This window comes from Hippocampus bargibanti, linkage group LG09 (assembly GCF_051943395.1).
Source record: "Hippocampus bargibanti isolate YZ-2025 linkage group LG09, ASM5194339v1, whole genome shotgun sequence".
In the NCBI taxonomy this organism is placed as follows: Eukaryota; Metazoa; Chordata; class Actinopteri; order Syngnathiformes; family Syngnathidae; genus Hippocampus; species Hippocampus bargibanti.
The window spans coordinates 3964819-3987000 of record NC_142742.1 but is presented as its reverse complement, the minus strand read 5'-3'; the positions used below and the strand labels follow the sequence as shown (position 1 = coordinate 3987000).

The following is a 22182-nucleotide window of genomic DNA, read 5'->3' as shown; positions in this document are numbered from 1 at the left end:
TATTATTTTTAAAAATAACATTATTATTCATATTAATTTTATGGTTTATTATTTGTTATTATAGGAAATGATTCTTTTAATTTTTTAGGATTTTTCAAATTTTAAAAATATAATTCCTAGAATTTTTATCCCGGAATTTTTTGAAATAAAATTTCAAAATTTTTAAGAATTTGGATTATTTTGGTTTCTTTGAAATGCCCTTTAATAAAAATTTTAAAAAGGTTTCCCAGGCTGAAACTTCTTTTCAGATTCCCGGACCCTTTCAAGAATAGAACTCTCCCGTACCTTTCCAAACTCCCCGTTGTTGGCCAAATGATGTTCCAAAAAAAAAAGTTTCTATTCGGGTTTTCGTTGTTGAGTGAGCGTAACCTGGACAATCGGAAACAAGTCCCGGTTTCGAATACTTATTTCCAGGCACACCCGGACCCTGCAAACAGGGTGGATCTCCCGTTATTCCTATTTTCGCTCCCTTGTGGATTAAAGATTTCTTAAAAAAAAAAAGATTTAGGTGGAACCAAAGTTTCGATTTAAGTCGGTTAAACCTCTTTATCGGTTGGAATCGAAGCCCGGTTAACGGGAACTATTTCCATGCCCCGATTCTGCAACGGGCGGATATATTAAGTCCCTTTAATCGGTTTTTTTCGGACTCCCTTAATTCGTAAACGAGAAACTGATAACCAAACTGGAAAGTTCTTTTGGGTGGAAAACTTGCCGGGGATCCCCACCGGCTTCTACCCCCTTCGGGAAGAATGGAGCGATGGCTACGGGCAGTAAGTTCCAGTCCCGTATCTTCCCACGAGAATTAATTTCGCCACGGTTTTGCCAACGTGGCTCAGAGGGGGTTTCTAGAGTAAACTGGACCTTTGAAAGGTTGGACCTAATTTTGGGTTCCTCCTTGGGGGTGGTCCCCGGCTAATATGCGCGCTCGGGCTTATTACAGGATACCTTTGCTCCAAAAGTTAGAAGAATTTTCCCCAAGATTTAAAATTTCGCAAGAACGTTTGGCGAAACGTTTCGGTATTCAAAAAACCCACGGCGCCACGGTACTTGTTTGGAAATTTGGCGGATAAACCCCATCGAAAGCCCGGGGGAACATAGTTTTCTTAACCCCTTTTAAGTGAACCTGGTTCAGTAGACCCTTTTGCCAAAAAAACCCAAGGCTTTAGCCGGGACAAAAAATTTTCGGTTTCAAAAAACACGGCACGGGAACGGGGTGGTTTGGGGATTGAACACCACACCACAGGCAATGCGCCAGGTATGGGGAAAGGTTTTCTTCCCTTTTTTGAGGCAGACGGGTTTTTTGGAGTTGGAAAACTTTTTCATTTTGGAAAAAAAACCCACCACAGGCCGTGTTAGGAAAGGGAACAAAGAAAAGGCACAGAAAAGGAAAACAAAAGGAACCGGGGGTTTGTTCTTCATCCACTACCACAAAGGTAAATTAAAATACTTTGTTTAAAGGGTTTTTTTTTAACAAGGCTTTACAATAAAAAAGGTTAAAATTTGTGATTTGGATTAATGAAAAAATTAGAAAGGGGTGAGGAAGGGATTATCCCAAAGACCCTTATGGGAAATAAAGGGCAACCGGAATTTTCTCCTTACAACACCTTTCCGGGAAAAAAATTAATTTGTTAAAGTACATTTATTTATTTAATTAAATACAATGGCCATTTATTTCCAATTAAGGAAATTTTTATTTAAGACAATTTTGGAAATTAGGAAAGGGGAACCTAAAATAATTCAATTTAAAATTTTCCTATGGGATAAATTTGGAACCAACTTTGGCCTTACCACACTTTCTGGAAACCTTTTGTTGTTTGTTTGTTTTCACTTTAAAAATTTTCCAAGGAAAGGGCTGGCAATAGGGCCAATTCCCAACCAACCTATTCCCTTTCAACCTCTTCGGTTGGGAAAACCCGCCCTTAAACAAGTCCAGAGAAAGAAGCAACCCCTTTTTAGGGCATTGGGTAAAACTCTTCAACCCCCCGGGTTGCCGAAGGGTTGGTTGTTTGTTTAACGGCCCTGTTGGAAAAGTGACCAGAAGGCCAAAACTGATTTTAAACGTCGGACCCTCCCTTTACGCGGAACCCGGTTAAACCGCCCTTCCATTTGCAAAAAAAGGATTCCCGTAAAAACCAAAATAAAACGTTTCCCAACCCCCTTGGGATTCAGGAGGAGAAAAGGGGTTTGCAGGGGGTTTTCGCGTACTCCGGTTTCCTCCCACAAAAAAAAGCCCGGAGTTTTGAAACCCAAACCCTTCCCTTAAGGAGGGAAAAAACCGGTTGGTTTGTTCTTTGCCTTTAATTACAAAAATCAAATTAAAATCCAGAAACACTGGGACCCCCCGAAATTTAGGATAAAGCCTAATTGGGTTTTGAAATTCTGTTGGGTTTTTCCTTCTCCGGTTTCCTCCCAATTAAAAGGAACACGAAGAACCCAAACAAATTAAGCGGAAAAGGAGCAAAGGGGTTTGGTTTTGCGGCCGAAGCAAAGGCAGGGGCCCAAGAACCCAAAAACACCTTGGTACCCCCACTTTGAAAAAACGGATTTTTGGTATTTAAATTAAACTTGAAAATTCCTTTCCCAACTACCCCAAAAAGGTTGCAAGGAAACCCCGGGAAATCCCCAAATCAATTTTTGGGCGCGAACAACTTGGAAATTCCAGAGAGCAAAAGGAGCAAAAATATTTGGAATCAAACAAAAAACATTTTTCTGATAAAATTTGGAAACGGTTATTCCCAAATTTGGGTGAAAATTAATATTATAAAAGGTTTAAATCAAGGCCCCCCAAACCGGCCCCCAACCATTTTTTTGGCCCGCGGCAAAAGTTTTATAGCATCTAAAATACCCAAAACACGCAGGCTGATATTTTTTCATGTCAATCATGAATCAATATGACATCATTTGTGTTCAATCATTTCATTATTCGATTCGAAATCAACACCATTGATGAGCATCACGTGATTGGTATTTAACCGCTTCCGCCACCAGGTTATGCGAGCCTCTTCTGAGCACCAGAAAGCCGAGATGCGGTCCCTTCAGGGTCTCGTGGAGCAGGAGACGGTGGCCTGCAGCAACCTGAGACGTGAACTTCAAATCGAGCAGTCCCGCAGTGTTGTCCTGGAAAAGCGTTTGGAAGACTTACAGAAGAAGCTCCAAGACGAGCGCCAACATTCGGCCGAGCAACGCGAGGAGAACACCCGCCTCGAACGCCTTTTGACCCAATCGGAATCCCGCCTGGCCGAAATCCGCTCCAAGCTGGCCGACTCCCGCCGGGCGCTGGACGAAGAGCTCCAACGCCGTTCCGAACAAATGGACGACATCAAGCGCAGACACGAAGTCGACGGCACCCGGGACAGGAAGTTCATCTCTGACTTGCGATTGCAGCTGGAGGAGGAGCGAAAACGAGGCGAGGAACTGGCGACCTTGGCGGACAAACTCAGAATGGAGGTCTTGGAGACCAGAAGGAGATTAGATGACGACCAATCACGGGAGGCGATTTTGAGGGAGCAGAAAAGGAAGGCTGATTCGACTTTGGAGGCTCAACGTGCGGAGCTTAGTGAACTAAAGAACGCGATGCAAATTTTGAAGAACAAGGAGAGAGAATGGGAAAAGGAACGCCGAGATGGTTTGCAGGAGCAAATGGAGAAGGAGAGAAGGCAGGAGAGCACCAACATTAAACTGGTAAATTCTTGGATTGGATTGGACTTTATTAGTCTGGCAGACCAAATAATGAACACCCCTAAATATCGTGTAAACAAACGCTAGAAGAATAATCATAATAATACATTTCATTTCTAAGCGCCTTTCAAAACACTCATGGTCACTTTAAGGTCACAGGATAAGTTTCTCTTTGGGTGAGCAGCGGCAGCCACACACGCCAGCGTGCACTCAACCCCGAAGTAACTTAAATAGATAGCAAGATAGCTAGCGAATAGATAGCTAATAGCTAGCGAATAGATAGCAAGCTAGCTAGCGAATAGATAGCTAATAGCTAGCGAATAGATAGCTAACAGCTAGCGAATAGATAGCAAGCTAGCTAGCGAATAGATACATAACAGCTAGCGAATAGGTAGCTAACAGGTAGCCAAAGGCCAGCTAACAGGTAGCCAATAGCCAGCAAACAGGTAGCCACTCGCTTATTATTAGCTATTAGTACTTGAGATGTGAAACAAAATGGCAGACCAAATAATGAACACCCCTAAATATCGTGTAAACAAACGCTAGAAGAATAATTATAATAATACATTTCATTTCTAAGCGCCTTTCAAAACACTCATGGTCACTTTAAGGTCACAGGATAACTTTCTCTTTGGGTGAGCAGCGGCAGCCACACACGCCAGCGTGCACTCAACCCCGAAGTAACTTAAATAGATAGCAAGCTAGCGAATAGATAGCTAATAGCTAGCGAATAGATAGCAAGCTAGCTAGCGAATAGATAGCTAATAGCTAGCGAATAGATAGCTAACAGCTAGCGAATAGGTAGCTAACAGCCAGCGAATAGGTCGCTAACAGCCAGCTAACAGGTAGCCAAAGGCCAGCTAACAGGTAGCCAATAGCCAGCAAACAGGTAGCCACTCGCTTATTAGTAGCTATTAGTACTTGAGATGTGAAACAAAATGGCAGACCAAATAATGAACACCCCTAAATATCGTGTAAACAAACGCTAGAAGAATAATCATAATAATACATTTCATTTCTAAGCGCTTTTCAAAACTCTCAAGGTCACTTTCCAGTCAACAGCATAATATGACAACAGACCTAGCATAAATGTTGACGCTACATCACATAAGTGCACAAATACGGCAAAAATTCATAAAAATGTTTCCCTCATTCGCTCCCATTCCCGAATTTCATCGGGAATTGAAAAGTGTGATTTGGAGCGCCATTTCCAAAGTTTTTCGGGTTTGTTTTTATTCCGGGGAGGGGGTGCCGATAAAGCGCTGGTCATACCTCTGACAATGTATTTCCCTCCCACGGGGGGCAGCATTTGCCTTTTATTCATGTTTGCGCTTTGTTACAGCTTCAGCTGTTGTTAAAGCGCTAAAAATCAATACGTATTGTATTTTGTGCGGCTGCCCCCATTTCAAGCTCAGATAAGTCCAGACCCATATAACTTAGGAATTAAAAATTTTTCTTTCTAATAAAAGAAGAAAATCTAAGGTTTCTAACGCTGCATTGAATGTTTATGTAGTCTGAAAACTAGTAGGTCCTGAAATTTGAGTGAAAATTACAAAAACCCTGGCATTGGAGTGATCACATATTTGCACATCGTCTGGTTGTGAATGAGTTAATATACAATGTTTTGAATTTAAGCTACTAAACTGATGTTTTCACCGCTCTGCAAACATTTTTTGAGCGTCAGATTGAATCTTGAATCTTGCTTGAACGAGAACTTTTCATATTCGGTTCAGTTTGTATACTGCAAAAAATAGTGTGATACAAAAATTACAACATCCCATGACGTTCTTTTTTCTTGACTTTTTCTTAAAGCGTGACTTGGAGTTGTTGAGGCAGCAAGACAGGCAACGCGTGGAGGAGCTCCAACACACTTTAAGCAAGCTCCAAAAAGAACAACGAGACATGGCTGCTCAGAGGATGTCGGAACAGAGCGCCGATGCGGTCAATCACGATGTCCAGCTTTCGCAACATAGTTGCCAGGTACAAGAGCACAAGAATTCAAGTCATTCACTGCCAGTAATATTTCCAAAGAAATTATTTTAAATCAAATTAAAGAAATAAAACATTTTTGAAATAACTGGTAGTAAAATTGACCTTGCAGGTTTCAGAGAATCACTAGCAATTTATTTATTTAATTAATTAATGAAATAATTAATTATTCTTGTTTACTCTATATCTATGTATGGAGCTGGTTAGCTAGAGAGCTAAATAGAAATAGATGAATAAAAATAATGATAGCTAGCTAGCTATAGAGCTAGACAACTAGCCAGCTCGAGAGCTAAATAGCCAGCTCGAGAGCTAGCTAGATAGCTAGCGAGAGAGAGAGAGCTAGTTAGCTAGCCAGAGAGAGAGAGAGTTAGTAGATAGAGAGCTCGCTCTCTAGCTAATATCTAGCTCTCTAGCTAGATCTCGAGCTAGCTATCTAGCTCTCTAGCTAGAGATCTGTAAATTGTACGCTAGCTACCCATCTAGCTCCCTCGCTAGCTCTCTAGCTAGATCTCTATCTAGCTCTCTTGCTAGAGAGCTAGCGAGGGAGCAAGATGGGTAGCTAGAGATCTAGCTAGAGAGATAGATATTAGCGAGAGAGCGAGCTCTCTAGCTCTCTGGCTAGCTAACTAGCTCTCTCTCTTCTAGCTAGAGAGCTAGCGAGAGAGCTAGCGAGGGAGCTAGAAGGGAAGTTTGCGAGGGAGCTAGATGGGTAGCTAGCGAGGGAGCTAGAAGGGAAGCTAGCGAGGAGCTAGCTGGGAAGCTAGCGCGGGAGCTAGATGGGTGGGTAGCTAGCGAGGGAGTTCGATGGGTAGCTAGCGAGGGAGCTAGATAGGTAGCTCGCGAGAGAGCTTGATAGGTAGCTAGCTATCTACCTCTCTAGAGAGCTAGCTAGCTAGCTAGATAGTGAGCTTTATTCATCTATTTTTATTACCTCTCTTTTTATTTAGCTATATTTATTTTTGTGTTTTTATTTTAATGTGTCTATCTATTTCTTTAGTTTTGTTATTTAATTATTCATGTATTTATTTGTTTATTTTATGTGTTTATTTTTAGCGATTTCGCTTCAGGCTGACTTCACTTCTTTTAGTGCAGCATAACAGCTCACTGCTGCTTCATGTTTTCTTTGGAACCTTAATTTAGAAAATACAGTAAAGTCTCGTTATATCGATATCGGATATATCGATAGTCCCGGTTATATCGATACTATTTCTATGCACGCACTGAGAAAATTACATGCAAACAGGGTCGGATATATCGATAGTCCCGGTTATATCGATATTTTTTCGGACTCCCTTGAGTATCGATATAACGAGACTTTACTGTATATCAATAAGTGGAAATGTGTACTCTTAGATTACTTACTAATGATATCGTGCCTTTTTCCTATTTACTAAAGATGCCGTCGACTCCCTCACCTGGCTTTTTGGAGAAAATCCTGAGCAAGAATGCCGAGTTAACTCATACTTTGACGTCGCTAAGTCAAGAGAAAAACGCCCTCAAACAGAAAATCACCTGCTTGGAACGCCAGCTGTACCGTGCCGAGAATGAACTTACTAAAGTTGCCATTGAGAATGAAAACATACCAATCAGCGAAATGGCCCCCAGCAAGGTCGGTTGCTCGGCAACACAAAATTCTCTATCACAAGGCATCTAATGGATATTTATATTGTTTCCTTTTTCCAGGTACAGCGTTTATATGAGCGCTACCTGCGCGCCGAAAGCTTCCGGAAAGCTCTGGTGTACCAGAAACGCTATCTGCTCCTGCTTCTTGGAGGATTCAAAGAGTGCGAGGAAGCCACCCTGTGCCTGATCGCCACCATGGGGGCACGGCCGTCGCCGCTCCCTTCGTGGCGAAGGCCCCTTGGAAGATTTCGGTCGGCGGTACGAGTGGTCATTGCCATCTCGAGGTGCGGATCGAATGGCGACTTGAGGAATTACAGTGATACCTTGGCTTACGAACTTAATCGGTTCACAGACAGAGTGTGTAAGGCGAAACGTGTGTATCCCAAAAATTCATTTCCCATAGGAAACCATTAAAATGAGAACAATCCGTTCCCAAGTCCCCATAAAACATAATTTTCTATTTTTCTAAGCCTTAAAACTGCACAAAATATACTTTATTTTATGTACAATAAATGTGCTATGGTATTATAATTAAATAAATAAACTGTACTGTATAATAAAGTTGTTTTATTTACCTTTGTGATGGTTGTTGATGGAATGGAGTGGCCGGTTTCATCAGCATTAAACACTTGATGAGGAACGTAGCCTTATTCTTTCACCATCTTGAGAAATGATCCCTTGTAGGTGCTTTATCTGTGATAATTTTACCTTGTTCCTCATCAATTGTGTTCTGTTTTGCTGGGTTGATAGCTTTTTGCATCAAGTGTACAGATTGATGGGATATTTTACAGCCTATTTGACTGCCTGATTGATGAGATATTTTAACCTTGCAGTCTACACGCTGCCATTGAACTATCAAAGTGGAAACTGTTCCAAATGTCCCTGTTTTCTATCTATTTTCTCACTCTTTCTCTGTCGTCTGCCTGTCTCTTTAATGTTTAAACCACTTCCCCTCACTGCTGCGTTCTTGACCAATCACGTGGCTTTAACCGAAGACTGGGGGCGGGGACTAAAGGGCAAAAAACCAAGTCGTCTGCCATTTTGTTTTATGGATAACGGCCTCACTTTCTGTGTCTGCAAACCCCACCCCCCTCACTGCTGCGTTCTTGACCAATCACGTGCGGATTTTAGACTCGGGGCGGGGAATAGAAGACCCAAAAAAAAGCCAGCTCCCATTTCCTTGTTAGGAGAACGGGCTCGTTCGCGCGAACGACACATCACTCATTGTGGCGCTCCGTGTGTATCCCGAAAAATAGTTTGTATGCCAAGGTAACATTTTCATAAATTTAACGTTCGTAAACCGAAAAGTTTGTAAGCCAAGGGGTTCGTAAACCGAGGTATCACTGTAATGTGTTTGTACTTTTGAAACAAACAAAATCTTTCCCTCGCTAGAATGAAGTTCCTAACCAGGAAGTGGCACAAAGCCATCAGACGATTACCAGGCTACGCAGTCGTTAACGTCCACGCTCCAGGTCAGCTCTTTTAGACACACACCTTTTGGGGATTTTGTGTATGTCACTTAGTTTTCACTCTGTGTCCATTTTAGGGTCGAAAAGCGAAGTTTTAAGAGAGCAGCAACAACCACACCATCAGCGGTCTCGTTTGAATTCCGAATCGCCACCAAACAGAGACACGGCGTCTGCTCTCATCTCGCCCAGCAAACCGTCTTTCAGGTTGCACAACAGGTTGGATTGGATTGGATTGGCTTTTATTATAACAGTGAAGAAATTTACATTTTAAAGCAAGGAAAGGAAGAAGTAGTAAAACAAAATGCAGGAGCTGCTGCAAAGGCAGCCACTCCAGCGGCGCCATCTTGAAGTCAAAAATAAATAATAATAAGAATAATGAAATTTCATTTTTAAGCGCCTTTCAAAACTCTCAAGGTTACTTTTCAGTCACAGGATAAGTTTTTCTGTGGGTGAGCAGCGGCAGTCACACGCGCCAGCGTTCACTCAACCCGAAAGTAACTCAAACAGATAGTAAGCTAGCTTAGAGTTAGCAGATAGATAGATAGATAGCAAATAGAGAGCTGGTCAGTCCGATAGCTAGATAGATAGAGAGCTAGCTAGCTAGCTCGATAGCTAGCCGGCTAGATAGAAAAAAGAGAAAAAATGAATAACACAAAAGACACAGACAGTCATTCAATCTTAAGCACTTTATGCACCCTCTTTATTGCATGAAGCAGTTCTCGATGAAAGACGAGAGGATCAAAGCGTCATTTTCGCCAGTGGATCAGGGCCATCGTGGTGTAATGTGCCCGTCTGCTACAAACTAAATGTTAAAAGCAAACGCGAAGCTGTAGCATCCATTGACGAAAAGAGACTGTCTCACTTCTCCTTTCCCACGTAAATCCGCTTCGATTCCGAGCCGCGGCAGTTCCGGCTGCCTAGTCAGGCGCCATCTGCTCGCCTTACATCGAAACAACACCAAATCTGACGAATCCAATTTATCCAAACTCACTCAATTTTTTTTTTTTTTTTTTTTTTTTGTAGATCCTGTTCCAGCTCAACTCAGGCGTCCGCCGCGATATCTCAAGAGCCGGAAAAGTCTCTGACTGAATACATTAATCACCTGGAGAAGGTCCAGCATCGATTGATTGGTTCCAAGCCAGGTGAACATTAAATTTGAGGCAGCCAGCGCCTGTGGATTTTAATCACAGTTTGGCTTTTACGCACACTCCTGTTTTTATTTTATTTTATTATGTTATTGTATTTTATTTTTATTTTCTTTTTTCTTTTTTTTTTCTTTTATTTTTTTTTTTTTTAGCTATTTATTTTATTATATTTTTTGTTGTTTTATCTTTTATTATTTTATTGTCTTATTTTATCTTTTGTATTTTTAATTTTTAATTTTTTAATTTTTTTTCTTATTTTCTTTTATTTTATTTTTAAATTATTTTTTTTTTTATTTTATTTTAGATTTTATTGTTTTTATTGTTTGGTTTTTATTGTTGGTTGTTTAGTTTTTATTGTTATTTTTTTGTTGGTTTGTTTTTGTTTTTGTTTTTTTTTTATTTTATTTTTTTTTTATTTAATTCTTACTTTTTTTCCTCAAGCACAAACGTTGCGTCAAAAGTTTCCAACGTGTCAAAGAATAGCGTTGGAATGGCCGCCACATCTTTGCCAGTGTAAATTACATAATTTTTGGGATGGTGATTTCAGGAAAGTGTCACTTTATTGTGATAGTGCCTCGTGAAATCAAAATTGATTTACCACCCACTTTCACAATAAAATCTGAACATTTTGAACCTGCGTGGCCTGACAACTGCACTTAAAAAAAAAAAGCATGCTTGCACGATCCACCCAACCCCAATGTCATCTTGGGACTGTGTTGCCAAATTTCCTCTATCATCCCCCACCCCCCTCCTCGAACCTAGTACAGCAGACACAATTAGTCCCACCCAGAAACATGGGATGGACTTCACAGATGACCCCTTCCCTCGATATGATTGGCTATCGACAGCGCTGGCTACGAGAGAACAGGACGTGGCTATACCTGAGCTGTTTGTCACCTCTTTACCTGCACAGCCCAGGTGAGCGCACCTCCCTGGATAGCCGCTAACGGCTACTTGGGGGGGTCACCTTAAAGCCCACCCCCACCCCTTGTCTCCTGTTATTTCAGTGGATGGATCTTTGATGGCAGCACGGTGGATGACCGGTTAGCATACACCCCTCACAGTTCAGAGGTCGCTAGTTCCAATCTGGGCTGCGGCCTACCTGTGTGGGGTTTGCATGCTTTTCCGGTGCCTGCGTGGGTTTACTCGGGGTACTACAATTTCCTTCCACATACTAAAAACATGCATGGTAGGTTAATTGAAGACTCTAAATTGACCGCAGTTGTGAATGTGAGTTTGTCTGCATGCCTTGAGATAAACTGGGGGGCGAATTTGCAATGCCTCTCCCCCACAATTAACACGGATAGTAAATACAGTAAATATACTGTGTGCGTGGGTAAGATCAATAAATATAGCTTGTGTTATATAATATGTTAAAAGACAACCGACACCTTCAGACAAGTTGCGTCCATAATTTGTAAAATCACTTTAAATGACTTCTACTGAGCGCATTTTATAAAGATTCCACCGCATATAGCTATATTTTACGTTTTAAAGGACAACCGACGTCACTTTTTTGTTTCTTTACTGACATCAGAAAAACGTTTTATAGCATCTAAAATACCCAAAACACGCAGTATGATTTTTTTTTATTCAAATGCAAAACACCAATAAAAATGACTTAAAGTGTCCAAAATCTGCATAAAAAATTGAGCTGCGAATTGGGCATTTTCAGAAAGTCCCGCCCCCTTGTTCGTGACGTCACGCCAACACATCTTGCCTTGCTTGAGAATCAAAACAATGGCTTCAGATTCGGAGAATATGCTGTTTTACACATCCAGTGATGAATATGATTCAAATAGTTCTGAAGAGGAAAGCATACATGTTTGCAATCGATTAAAGAATTTATTCTGTGCCATTTTGAGGCAACATTGGGGGGAAATGTATCACCCAAAAAAGGCAGAAAATGGCGTCCAAGCTCCTCTTAGGAAGTAATGGGCCCGTTTCCACAGGCTGATAAATTCCTTCCATGGAGCTTGGTCGCCCACTTCTGGCAGCTTTTGGTGCAACACGAGGTTTTCGCTAACTTTTTGTCATGAGTTTCAGACACTGGTATATAACTCACTTTTCTCCCCACAATAACTCTATATAACATAAGACAAAGAATAGTTACATTTCAACCGCCTTGTCTTTTTAGGTCCTGTTCTCCAGCACGACCCCAAGAAATGTGACCACTGATACGTATCAGTGTCTCCCGTGTTTGCAGCCGTCTTTGCCTTCCATATGTGTCATATCCAAAAGTGTGTTTTATACATGTACATAATTTTTTATTATGTGAACAAAGTATTTTTTAAGATTTTGTATCTTTTTTTCTATTCATCTCACAGGTTTGAAGGTCAAATGACTTTTTAATGAATTATTTTAATATTGTAATTTTTTTGTTGTGTTGTAAATGATCAAATGCTTTTTTTTTTTTGTTTTGTTTTTTGAAAAGTCCACGTCACCGCTATAATCGACCGAATGACGTTTTTTTGAGTGCCTGCGTGCCGTTACATTACATTATCCTCGCAAGCTAGTAGCGAGTTAGCTCAACTTGACAGCTACGAGTTGATTATATAGATTAATCAATTGGAGGAATTAAAATACGTCGTCATAATAGCGATTTTCGAAAACGCAATCATTCTTAATGTACAAACAACTACAAGAGTGTCATTGATGATTTATGTTTTTCATCAATAGTAAACATCTAACAAATAGCGACGTGTAGTCGAGTTCGAACACAGTAATATTTGCATCATTTTTATATTTGGAAGAATACATTTTACAGTGATATGGGTAAGTAGGCTTTGACTGGGGAAGCAAAATTTCCACCTACAAATCGGTGTACACTTGACTTCCTATTCGCCAACTCATGGCACAATATTAGGAGCAATTTAGGCTTCAGTATCTTGCTCAAGGACTATTCGACATGGTCACGAATCCTGGTAATCGAATTCATAACCCCTGGTTTGGGTGACCATTGAGTCACACCGCCGCCCCCAATTTCCAGTGTAATTAAACTTGTTCTAAATGATGATACACTACTCACAAATCATACTTGAACAATGAGTATTCAAGCAGACGTTTCATCAGAATCACTGCTTTGTGTTGTCTCACAATCGGAAAGTAAATAATGCATGTATTGGAACTTCTTGCATAATCTTGCACGTCCTGTGTTAATGTCACTTTCTGCCCGATCCAGTGTTGATGCAGCAGAAGGTGTTGGCCAGAGCGAGCAGGTTGCGGCAAAAAGACAAAGGCGAGGTCTGTACGTGGAAAGGAATCACTATTTTCTTGCGATTTCTTATATATGACATAATTTTTTTTTAACCAGATGTGGTGATAAGTTTTGTCAAGAAGACTGTGGCCGGGGTCGCAAGTCTGCTTCGCTTGCACAAACCACTGATATCAAACCCCAACGAGCACCGATACGATAAGGAGACACGGGTTTGTGGTTTTGCTATTGAATTATTCATTTTAGTTGTTGTTTAGTTGTAAATTTTCATAAACTATTCATCAACGTTTTGGAGTACTTTGATTACTTTTTTGAAAGTAAAACATTTACCTGTCATGATATCCTCTAGCAGAGTTGCACTGTAATTTACTTCATTGTGATTTCAAACTGGGTGCCTTTAAAGGACAACCGACGCCTCCGGACAAGTTGTGTCCATAATTTGTAAAATGACTTCAAATGACTTCTACTGAGCGTATTTTACAAAGAATCAACCGCATATAGCAAGAACTTCTTTAATCGATTGCAAACATTTATGCTTTCCTCTTCGGAACTACAGTAAAGTCTCGTTATATCGATATTCAAGGGAGTCCGAAAAAATATCGATATAACCGGGACTATCGATATATCCGACCCTGTTTGCATGTAATTTTCTCCGTACGTGCATAGAAATAGTATCGATATAACCGGGACTATCAATATATCCGATATCGATATAACGAGACTTTACTGTATTTGAATCATATTCATAACTGGATGAGTAACAAGAAAGCATCTTCTCCGAATCTGAAGCCATTGTTTTGATTTTGGAGCAAGGCGAAGACGTCCTGGCGTGACGTCACGAACAAAGGGGGCGGGACCTTCTGAAACTCGCCATTTCCGAGGTTATTTTGAAGTAGTTTTGGGACACTTTAACTCATTTTTATTGGTGTTTTGCATTTGACTAAAAATATCAGCTTGCGTGTTTTGGGTATTTTAGATGCTATAAAACGTTTTTTCTGATGTCAGTTAGGAAACAAAAAAATGTTGTCGGTTGTCCTTTAAACTTCACTTGATGTCTGAAAATGATTAATTACTAATGTACTTCTTTCAGTACTTTTTTTCATCGTGTGCGGTGATATTTTTATTTTTTTTACATTTAGTCACCGTCAAATTGCAAACAAATAAAAAAAATGTTTAGAAGCCCTAACCTAATATATTCCATGGGCGATCCAGCTACACTTGTTTACTGTTGCATAAAAACAAGACTGCATCTGCTGTTGATTGTCTGATTTAGTTAAATAAATTCACTAATGCACAATTAATTTCAGTTTAATAAATTAGTTAATTAATAAATAATAATAATAAATAAATAATAATAAATAATAATTAAAAAAATAATTTTAATTGATTAAAATCAGAACAGGTTTTTTTGTGAAGAAAATCTGAATTTTTATTTTAAGGCCTTTTTTTCCCCCCCAGCCAAGTCTATATTTTGATCAGACTGTATTGATATGTGTTGATCCAGTCTATCACTTTGGGAATCAATGAGCTCCACACGCCGTGGCTGACGAGCCCGGACTGGAAAATGGGTGTGTATAGACAATTACAAAATGAACACAAAAAAAATGTCATTTATCTACGATATTTTCTTTCTGTATAATCTATTTCGATTTGGTTCATTGTCCACAGATAAATCAGGGATCGGAATGTGCGATAGGCCTCCACCCAAGTCCTTCCAGAGCTCTTTGCCGCCTTTAATGCGGAAATTCAGGTAAGTCGTTAGCGAAAAAAATAAAAATAAATAACATTACTCCAGCACTAAATTGTTATGCCTTATTTGTATACTGTCGCTGCTTGGAATTGAAGCGGATTTTCGTTTGGACAGGAGATGTGAGACAATCTCTTTTTGTCAATCGATGCGACAGCTTCGTGTTCGCTTTCAGCATTTAGCTTGTAGCAGATGTGCACATTCCAGCATGATGTCCTTGATCCACTGGTGAAAAGAAGGCTTTGATCCTCTCCTTTTTCATCTAGAACTGCTTCATGCAACAAAGAGGGTGCAGAAAGTGTTTAAGATTGAATGGCTGTCTGTGTCTTTTGTCACATTAATATTTAGGTTTTTGTTGTTGTTGTTGTTGTTTTTTTTTACTTCAAGATGGCGCCGCGAGAGTGGCTGACTTTACAGCAGCTCCTGTATTTTTTTCTGTATTTTTTGCTGCTGTGAAATGTAAATTTGTCCACTGTGTAATAAAGGCTCATCTAATCTAATCTACAGTGCAAAGACATTGTCTTCTGAGAGGAGAGGCTCCCTTCAGCTGCTGCCTTCACGGCCCACTGCGAGCGTGGGAATGCCCAGCGCCGACCAGACGAGTTGCAACAGCTTTGGACACATTCACTGCTACAAACCCAGTCTCACAGTGGAAGAGGTACGTCGGGTTAAATAATTGCATATACAGTGATACCTCGGTTTACGAACCCCTTGGCTTACGAACCTTTCGGTTTACGAACGTTAAATTCATGGAAATTTTACCTTGGCATACAAACTATTTTTCGGGATACACACGGAGCGCCACAATGAGTGATGTGTTGTTCGCGAACGAGCCCGTTCTCCTAACAAGGAAATGGCAGCCGACTCATCATGTCTTCTATTCCCCGGCTTTAACCGTGTTCGGTTAAAGCCACGTGATTGGTCAAGAACGCAGCAATGAAGGGGGGTTTTCAGACAGAGAGAGAGTGAGGCCGTTCTCCAAAAAGAAAATGGCAGCCGACTTTTTTTTTGTCCTCTATTCCCCGCCCCCAGTCTTCTGTTAAAGCCACGTGATTGGTCAAGAACGCAGCAGTGAAGGGAGGTGGTTTAAAAATTAAAGAGACAGGCAGACGACGGAGAGCGTGTGATAAAATGGAGAGAAAACAGTAAAATTTGGACTAGTTTCAACTTTGATAGTTCAAAGGCAGTGTAGACTGCAAGGTTAAAATTCCCATCAATCAGGCGCCACAAATAACCCACGCAAACCATCTGTACACTTGATGCAAAAAGCTATCAACCCAACTAAACAGAACACAATTGATGAGGAACTAGATAAAATTATCACAGAGAACACACCTCCAAGGGATCATTCCTCAAGATGGTGAAAGAAGAAGGCTACGTTCCTCATCAAGTATTTAATGCTGACGAAATCGGCCACTCCATTCAATCAAGCCATCAACGACCATCACAAAGGTAAATAAAGCGACTTTATTATACAGTATAGTTTATTTCTTTAATTATAATACATAAAATACGGTATAATTTGTGTAGTTTTAAGGCTTAGAAAATTAGAAAGTAGAAAATTATGTTTCATGGGGACCTGGGAATGGATTATTCTCATTTTAATTGTTTCCTATGGGAAAATAATTTTTGGGATACACACTTTTCGCCTTACACACTATGTCTTGGAAGCAATTAAGTTCGAAAGCCAAGGTATCACTGTATTTAAAAAGAAAAAAATATATACAGTAAAGTCTCGTTATATCGATATCGGATATATCGATAGTCCCGGTTATATCGATATTTTTCGGACTCCCTTGAATATCGATATAACGAGACTTTACTTCCAGAATTTTTGATTTGAAATGCACCTTTGTAAGCAACCAATTAAAAACCAAAGGAACATTTAAATTGGTTTTCATTTTATTTAGATTTGCCCCGGTTGGCTCTTCCTGTGAGGATTACCTTCTAAATTGAAAACCTTTTAAATAAATTAAATTCACCCGGGCCAAATTTCCCCCAATCATTCCCGCGAAAGGCCAAATTCCTTTTAAATTTCTATATTTCTAAATTTGGCCAAATTTCAATTTTTGGTGTCAACAAGAAAATTATTTGAAATTAGATTTCAAATGTTAACCATTATTTTTTCTTTATTAAATGGAAATTTAAACATTTAAAGGGCCCCCAAATTTAACGGCCCTCAGAAAACCTAAACAATTTCCCCCAAAAAGGCTTTGAATTCTAAATGAAAAACAATAAAAGGCTTTTGTTCCAAAATTGAAAAAATTTTGGGCCCTTGTGGAATGGGCCTTCTAAGCCCGCCCCTTTTAGTAACTTCACGTCTATTTTTATCAAAACAATGGTTCCAGGATTCGGAAATTGTTTTTTTTCTTAAATTAATTTAGTTTCAAATTTCAGGAGAGGCCATTGTTTCCAATCGTGATAAAAGATTTATTGTTTTTGGAAACATTTAAAATCTACCAAAAAGGAAAACTGATTCCAGTTTGGCCAACCCTCCTTTTTGTTAAATTCCTAAGTTTTGGAGCCTTCCCCCGCAAAGGTTTTTAACAAATGAAACACCAAAAAAATTGACTTAAAGGTCCAAAATTGCTTTTTCGGTAAGGGTTTTTCTGAAAGTCCCGCCCCATTTCGTACCACTCAAATCCTTGAATTTCGGGAATCAAAACAAAATTTAGATTCGGGAATTCTTTTTTAAATACCAGTAGAAATTATTAAAATTCTAAAAGGAAACAACTTTTTCCGATTAAGTTTTTTCATTTTAGGCAAATTTTGGGGAAAATTTCCCCAAAAAAATGGGGAAATTTTGGTTGGCCATTGCTTCCCCGGTAAACCTTAAGGACTTGGATGCCCCCTTTGGGTTTTGGGTTCCCAAAGTTCCCCCAACATTACAGAAAAAAAATTACAATAAAAATGCTAAATGTGTTTTTTTTGTTGGGGGCCTTAGTGCCGGCCGTCACCGAAAATTTAAAATTTCCTGAATATCAGAGCGGTTTCGTAAATATAGCTATATGCGGGGGAAATTTTACCTTTAATAAAATTTGGCATTTACAAATATGGACACAACGTAAAGTTCGGTTGTTTTAAATTTAACAGAATTTTCGTCAAAGCTAATTAACTCCTGGTTGTAAATTTTTTTTTTTTTTAAATGTTTCGTAAAGGGAACTTACGAAAACCCGGATCGACCCATAAAGATTTCTTGTTTTGTAAATTTATTTATTTTGCAAGGGGGAAAAGCAATTATGAATTAATTTTTTGGTTAACACCTGTCCCTCCTAAAAGAATTGTTCGTGAATAAAACCCTTAGGCCCCCAATTTTTATTGAATAATTTGCACAAAAGGGGCAACAGCACATTTTTTTTTTTCATACAGAAAAAGGGTTTAACATCAAAAACCAAATACGATATTTGGGAAATGGAAAAAAATCATTGGACTTGAATTTCCACCTGCCAAAATTTTCCCTGCGTTCAAGAAATCCCCTTTTCGTACATCAAAAGATATCCTTAAACGGCCTTTCCGAATTTAAAAATTTTTCCAAGGGGCGGGTTGGGAAAGGTATGCTTTTTTTTCACCTTTAATATTATTATTCCTTAAGGGAAAATCAAATGTTTGTTGAAACTTCCACCCTTCAGCTTCCTCCAAGTAAAGAAAAGGCACAAAAGGCCCCAACCCTTTTTTGTTTTTCCGCTGGGAAAAGGTTTTAACCTCTTTAAATCCCAAACCGCAGGCTGGAAACAAATTCAAACCACCTAAATGATTTTCCCCAAAATTTCCAAAAATGTTTTCGGAAAAAGGGACCCAAAATTCCCGTTTTTCTTTCTCACCCAAGTTCCCTTCCAAACTCCTTGCTCCAAATCAAAAAAAGGCTTTAGATAATTCGGGAAGAGTTTCTTAAACCAAAGTTTGATATGATTCAAATTTTTGAAAAGGAAAGAATCAATTTTGAATTGATTTTAAAAATTTGGACAATTCGAGGGGTCGGGCTTCCAATGTACCCCAAGAAAACACAAGTCCCCTTCCTTAAAAGGGCCATTTTTCCCAATTTGTGTACCACCCATCCCACCCAAATTCTGCAAAAAGGGTTCCCATCGTAATTTGTATTTCCTTTTAATTTCCATAAAGGGTTTCATAAAAAAGACCCAAAATTCTTGTGTTTTCTTTCTAACCAGGGGTGTTCCCTCCTGACCCCAAAGGGTCGTCTTCACTTGGGCTTTTGTATTCACAGGTCTAAAACTAAAATTTTTATATGGTTGGAATTCTTTGTTAAATTCCTCTTAGAAGTATTAAGTATTTTACAAATTTGGGCCCCAACCTTTACAAGGTTCCGGGCCTAAAGAACATTGAAAAAAATTTTTTTTTAAATTACCTCATAATTCCTGGTTTAAAAAATTCAAACCTTTTTTTTTTTTTTTAAGAAATAAATGAAGACTGTGAAACCCTTGAAAGGACCCCCTAAATTTCCGGCAGATTCTTACCGGGGTACCGTTTCCTCCAGGCTGGCGCCACCCACATTCCCCAAAGGTTGGCTTCCTTTGGGCCTTTTTAATCATCTAAGATAAACAGCTGAAATTTTAAAAAAGTTTACGGCACCACAGACTTGAAAATTGCCTTTCCCAGGTTGCTCCCCCAAATCTTCCGGGCGCATAAAGGCCTGGCCTAAAGGTTTTAAAATTGCCTCCTAACTTTAAAATTGGTTTCCCCCTTTGGTTTTAAAAATTGTGCCCGAAAGTTCCTCCCGGCCAAGTTGCCCTGGCCTAAATTTTGGCCCGGTAAAGTTGCCTTGCCCGGCCTAAAGTTCCCCCGGCCAAACCCGGCAATAACTCCCGGATAAATTCCTTTGCCGGCCTTATTTTTCCCGGAAATAAAGTTGCCTGCCCGGCCATAAAAAAGGCGGACAAGGGCGCCCCCAAAAGTTTCCTGCTCGGCCATAAAGTTGTCTGCCCGGCCATAAAATTGCCTGCCCGGCCATAAAGTTGCCTGCCCGGCCATAAAGTTGCCTGCCCGGCCATAAAATTGCCTGCCCGGACATAAAGTGGCCTGCCCGGCCATAAAGTTTCCTGCCCGGCCATAAAGTTGCCTGCCCGGCCATAAAGTTGCCTGCCCGGCCATAAAGTTGCCTGCCCGGCCATAAAGTTGCCTGCCCGGCCATAAAGTTGGCCTGCCCCATTTTAAACCTTGCCCCAATAAAACCCGCCAAAACCTGGCCAAATAAAAGGGTTTTTTAATTAAAGTTGTCCGGCAAAAGGGCCGGGATAATTTCCGCGGGCAATTTGCCTGGCCCGGCAAATAGGCCTGCCCGGCCTTTGTCCCCCGGCATAAAAGTTTCCCCATTTTTACAATTAAAAAAAGACAAATCAAAAGAAAGATTAAAGGAATTTTTTAAAATTAAGGAACCACAAAACGAAACGGTTTTATACCTTTCGGTTCTTGGAATTTTGAAAGGCGCCCAAAAAGCGTTCCGTGGCTTTGGATTTTTCCCGAAAAAAAGGTTTGATTTGAAAAATCTTTAAATTCCCAAAGAAAGCCAGGAAACTTTTTAAATTGACGCCCACAAAAGTAAACCCCCCCGGAACGTTATTAGTCCTTGGGTTTTAAAGCGTAAAGCTTCACTCTTTAGCTTTCTAATCATTAAACCAAATTTGATTTGAAATTCTTAAATTTTTTTTTTTTAAAATTTACCCGGGGAAGTTTTGTTAATTCGAACGGAATACCCGGTCCCGGTTATTTCGATACTGTTTCTATTTAGCCGAAAAATTCTCAAACAATCAATTACGTAATCCCCGGTTATACCAATTTTTGGACCCTTGAATTCTATCGGAACTTTATGTTAATATTTATTTTTTTTATATATATATATATATTTTTATAAATAATTTTTGTTTATTTTGGGTTTCCCTTTGGAATTTAATTTTGCCTTTCCGGAGATGGCAACCAATTTGGTTTTGGTCCGTTTCAATTTGGTTTGAGGGGCCCTTGGCCACCTTCAGGAAGGGGCTGGCCAATTTAGGAAGGGGGGTAATGGAATGAGGTAAATTTTTGAAGGCCCTGGTTTTAACCTTCCTTCCACCATGGGGATTTTTCCCTTTGCAAGGCCCCTTGGAATTTCTGGGAATGGTTTGCCTTCCATTCGGATGAAGGCTTGGAATTCCGGATCTCTTCCTCTCGACAAGGTGGTTGGGAAACGGTGTTAACTTCCAAAGAATTTAAAGCAATCTTGGACCCAAAAACATATTAACATTTAAGCCCAAAACAAAATTTTATTATTTTAACCTTAAAATAAAAATTATTATTTAATTAACAATAAATGTCTGGTATTTAATTTAAATAAATTATGATAATAAATGATTTACTTGGAGGTTGAGGATTGGGGTTTCTTCGCATAACACTATGAGAAATATTATTCATCTTGAAATTCTTGATTTATCTTGTTTTTCTTTTTTATTGAGTTTATAAGGTTGTCAGGTTTTTCATAAGAAGTTGATGGGATATTTCAGCATTAGCTTAATTGAGATTTTAACCTTGCATAACTTCAATAAACGTTCAATTCCCTTTTTCAATTTCCCCCTCTTCCTTTCTTTCTCTACCCTTTTTTTTCCTTTCCTATGTTTTAACCAACCCCACTTCGGTTTACCAATTCGCTGTTTAAGGAAACTGTCGGCTGAAAACGTCCTCCTTTTTCCAACCTCGGCCTCGCTGGGGGGCAACACCCCAAAGCCTAAAGGGGGAAACCTCGATTTCTCCGGCCGTGGAGCGGTGCCATCCCTTTAGGGTTGTATCCGGAAAATTTTATTTAAGGTTTTTCCAAAATTTAAGTTGAAAATTTTATAAATAGTTTAAAAAAATTTTCCTGGGGGTTAAAGAGGTTACTTACCAAACAGATCTTTCTCCCGGAGTTTAACAAAGGATTTTATTCCCTAGTAGTTTAAGGAAAAGGAATAGACAGAAACAAGGACCTACTTTTGGATTCGTTCGCCACTTAGAAACCACCTTTATATTGTAAAAGAATCAAAAGCCACTTCTGTTCCTTTTATTAGGCGGAAAAAAATTTAAAGGGCGCCAAAAACAAACCGCGGGTTGGAACCGAATTGCGGGCCCATTTAACAATAAAAAATTCATAATCAACCAGAAACGCTTAAACAAAATTGCAAGGATGCTTCCCCCCAGGCGTCACCAAAAAAAAAAAAAGAAATAAGGGAATAATAAAACAAAATGGAGCTCAGTCAAAGGCAAATTTTGGGTGCCAGCGCAACGCCGCAAAAGAAATAATAACCAAAAAAAATTCACTTGGTTTTGCATTTATTCAAATGCTAAGGAAGATTC

General features: G+C 39.6%; 2 protein-coding genes across 2 annotated transcripts; both read left to right on the top strand.

Moving 5' to 3' along the window:
* Positions 1-2992: 2992 nt before the first annotated feature.
* Positions 2993-12335, top strand: LOC148893377 (uncharacterized). The gene is made up of 8 exons (XM_089004702.1): positions 2993-3681; positions 5491-5658; positions 7064-7276; positions 7351-7574; positions 8683-8762; positions 8837-8975; positions 9783-9901; positions 12042-12335. The coding sequence occupies exons 1-8, from the start codon at positions 3025-3027 to the stop codon at positions 12080-12082; spliced, it is 1641 nt and encodes a 546-aa protein (XP_088860828.1). The 5' UTR covers positions 2993-3024; the 3' UTR covers positions 12083-12335.
* Positions 12336-13006: 671 nt separating this feature from the next.
* Positions 13007-15698, top strand: LOC148893376 (uncharacterized). Its single transcript, XM_089004689.1, has 5 exons — positions 13007-13147; positions 13218-13330; positions 14623-14686; positions 14787-14868; positions 15373-15698. The coding sequence occupies exons 1-5, from the start codon at positions 13021-13023 to the stop codon at positions 15539-15541; spliced, it is 555 nt and encodes a 184-aa protein (XP_088860815.1). The 5' UTR covers positions 13007-13020; the 3' UTR covers positions 15542-15698.
* Positions 15699-22182: the final 6484 nt, after the last annotated feature.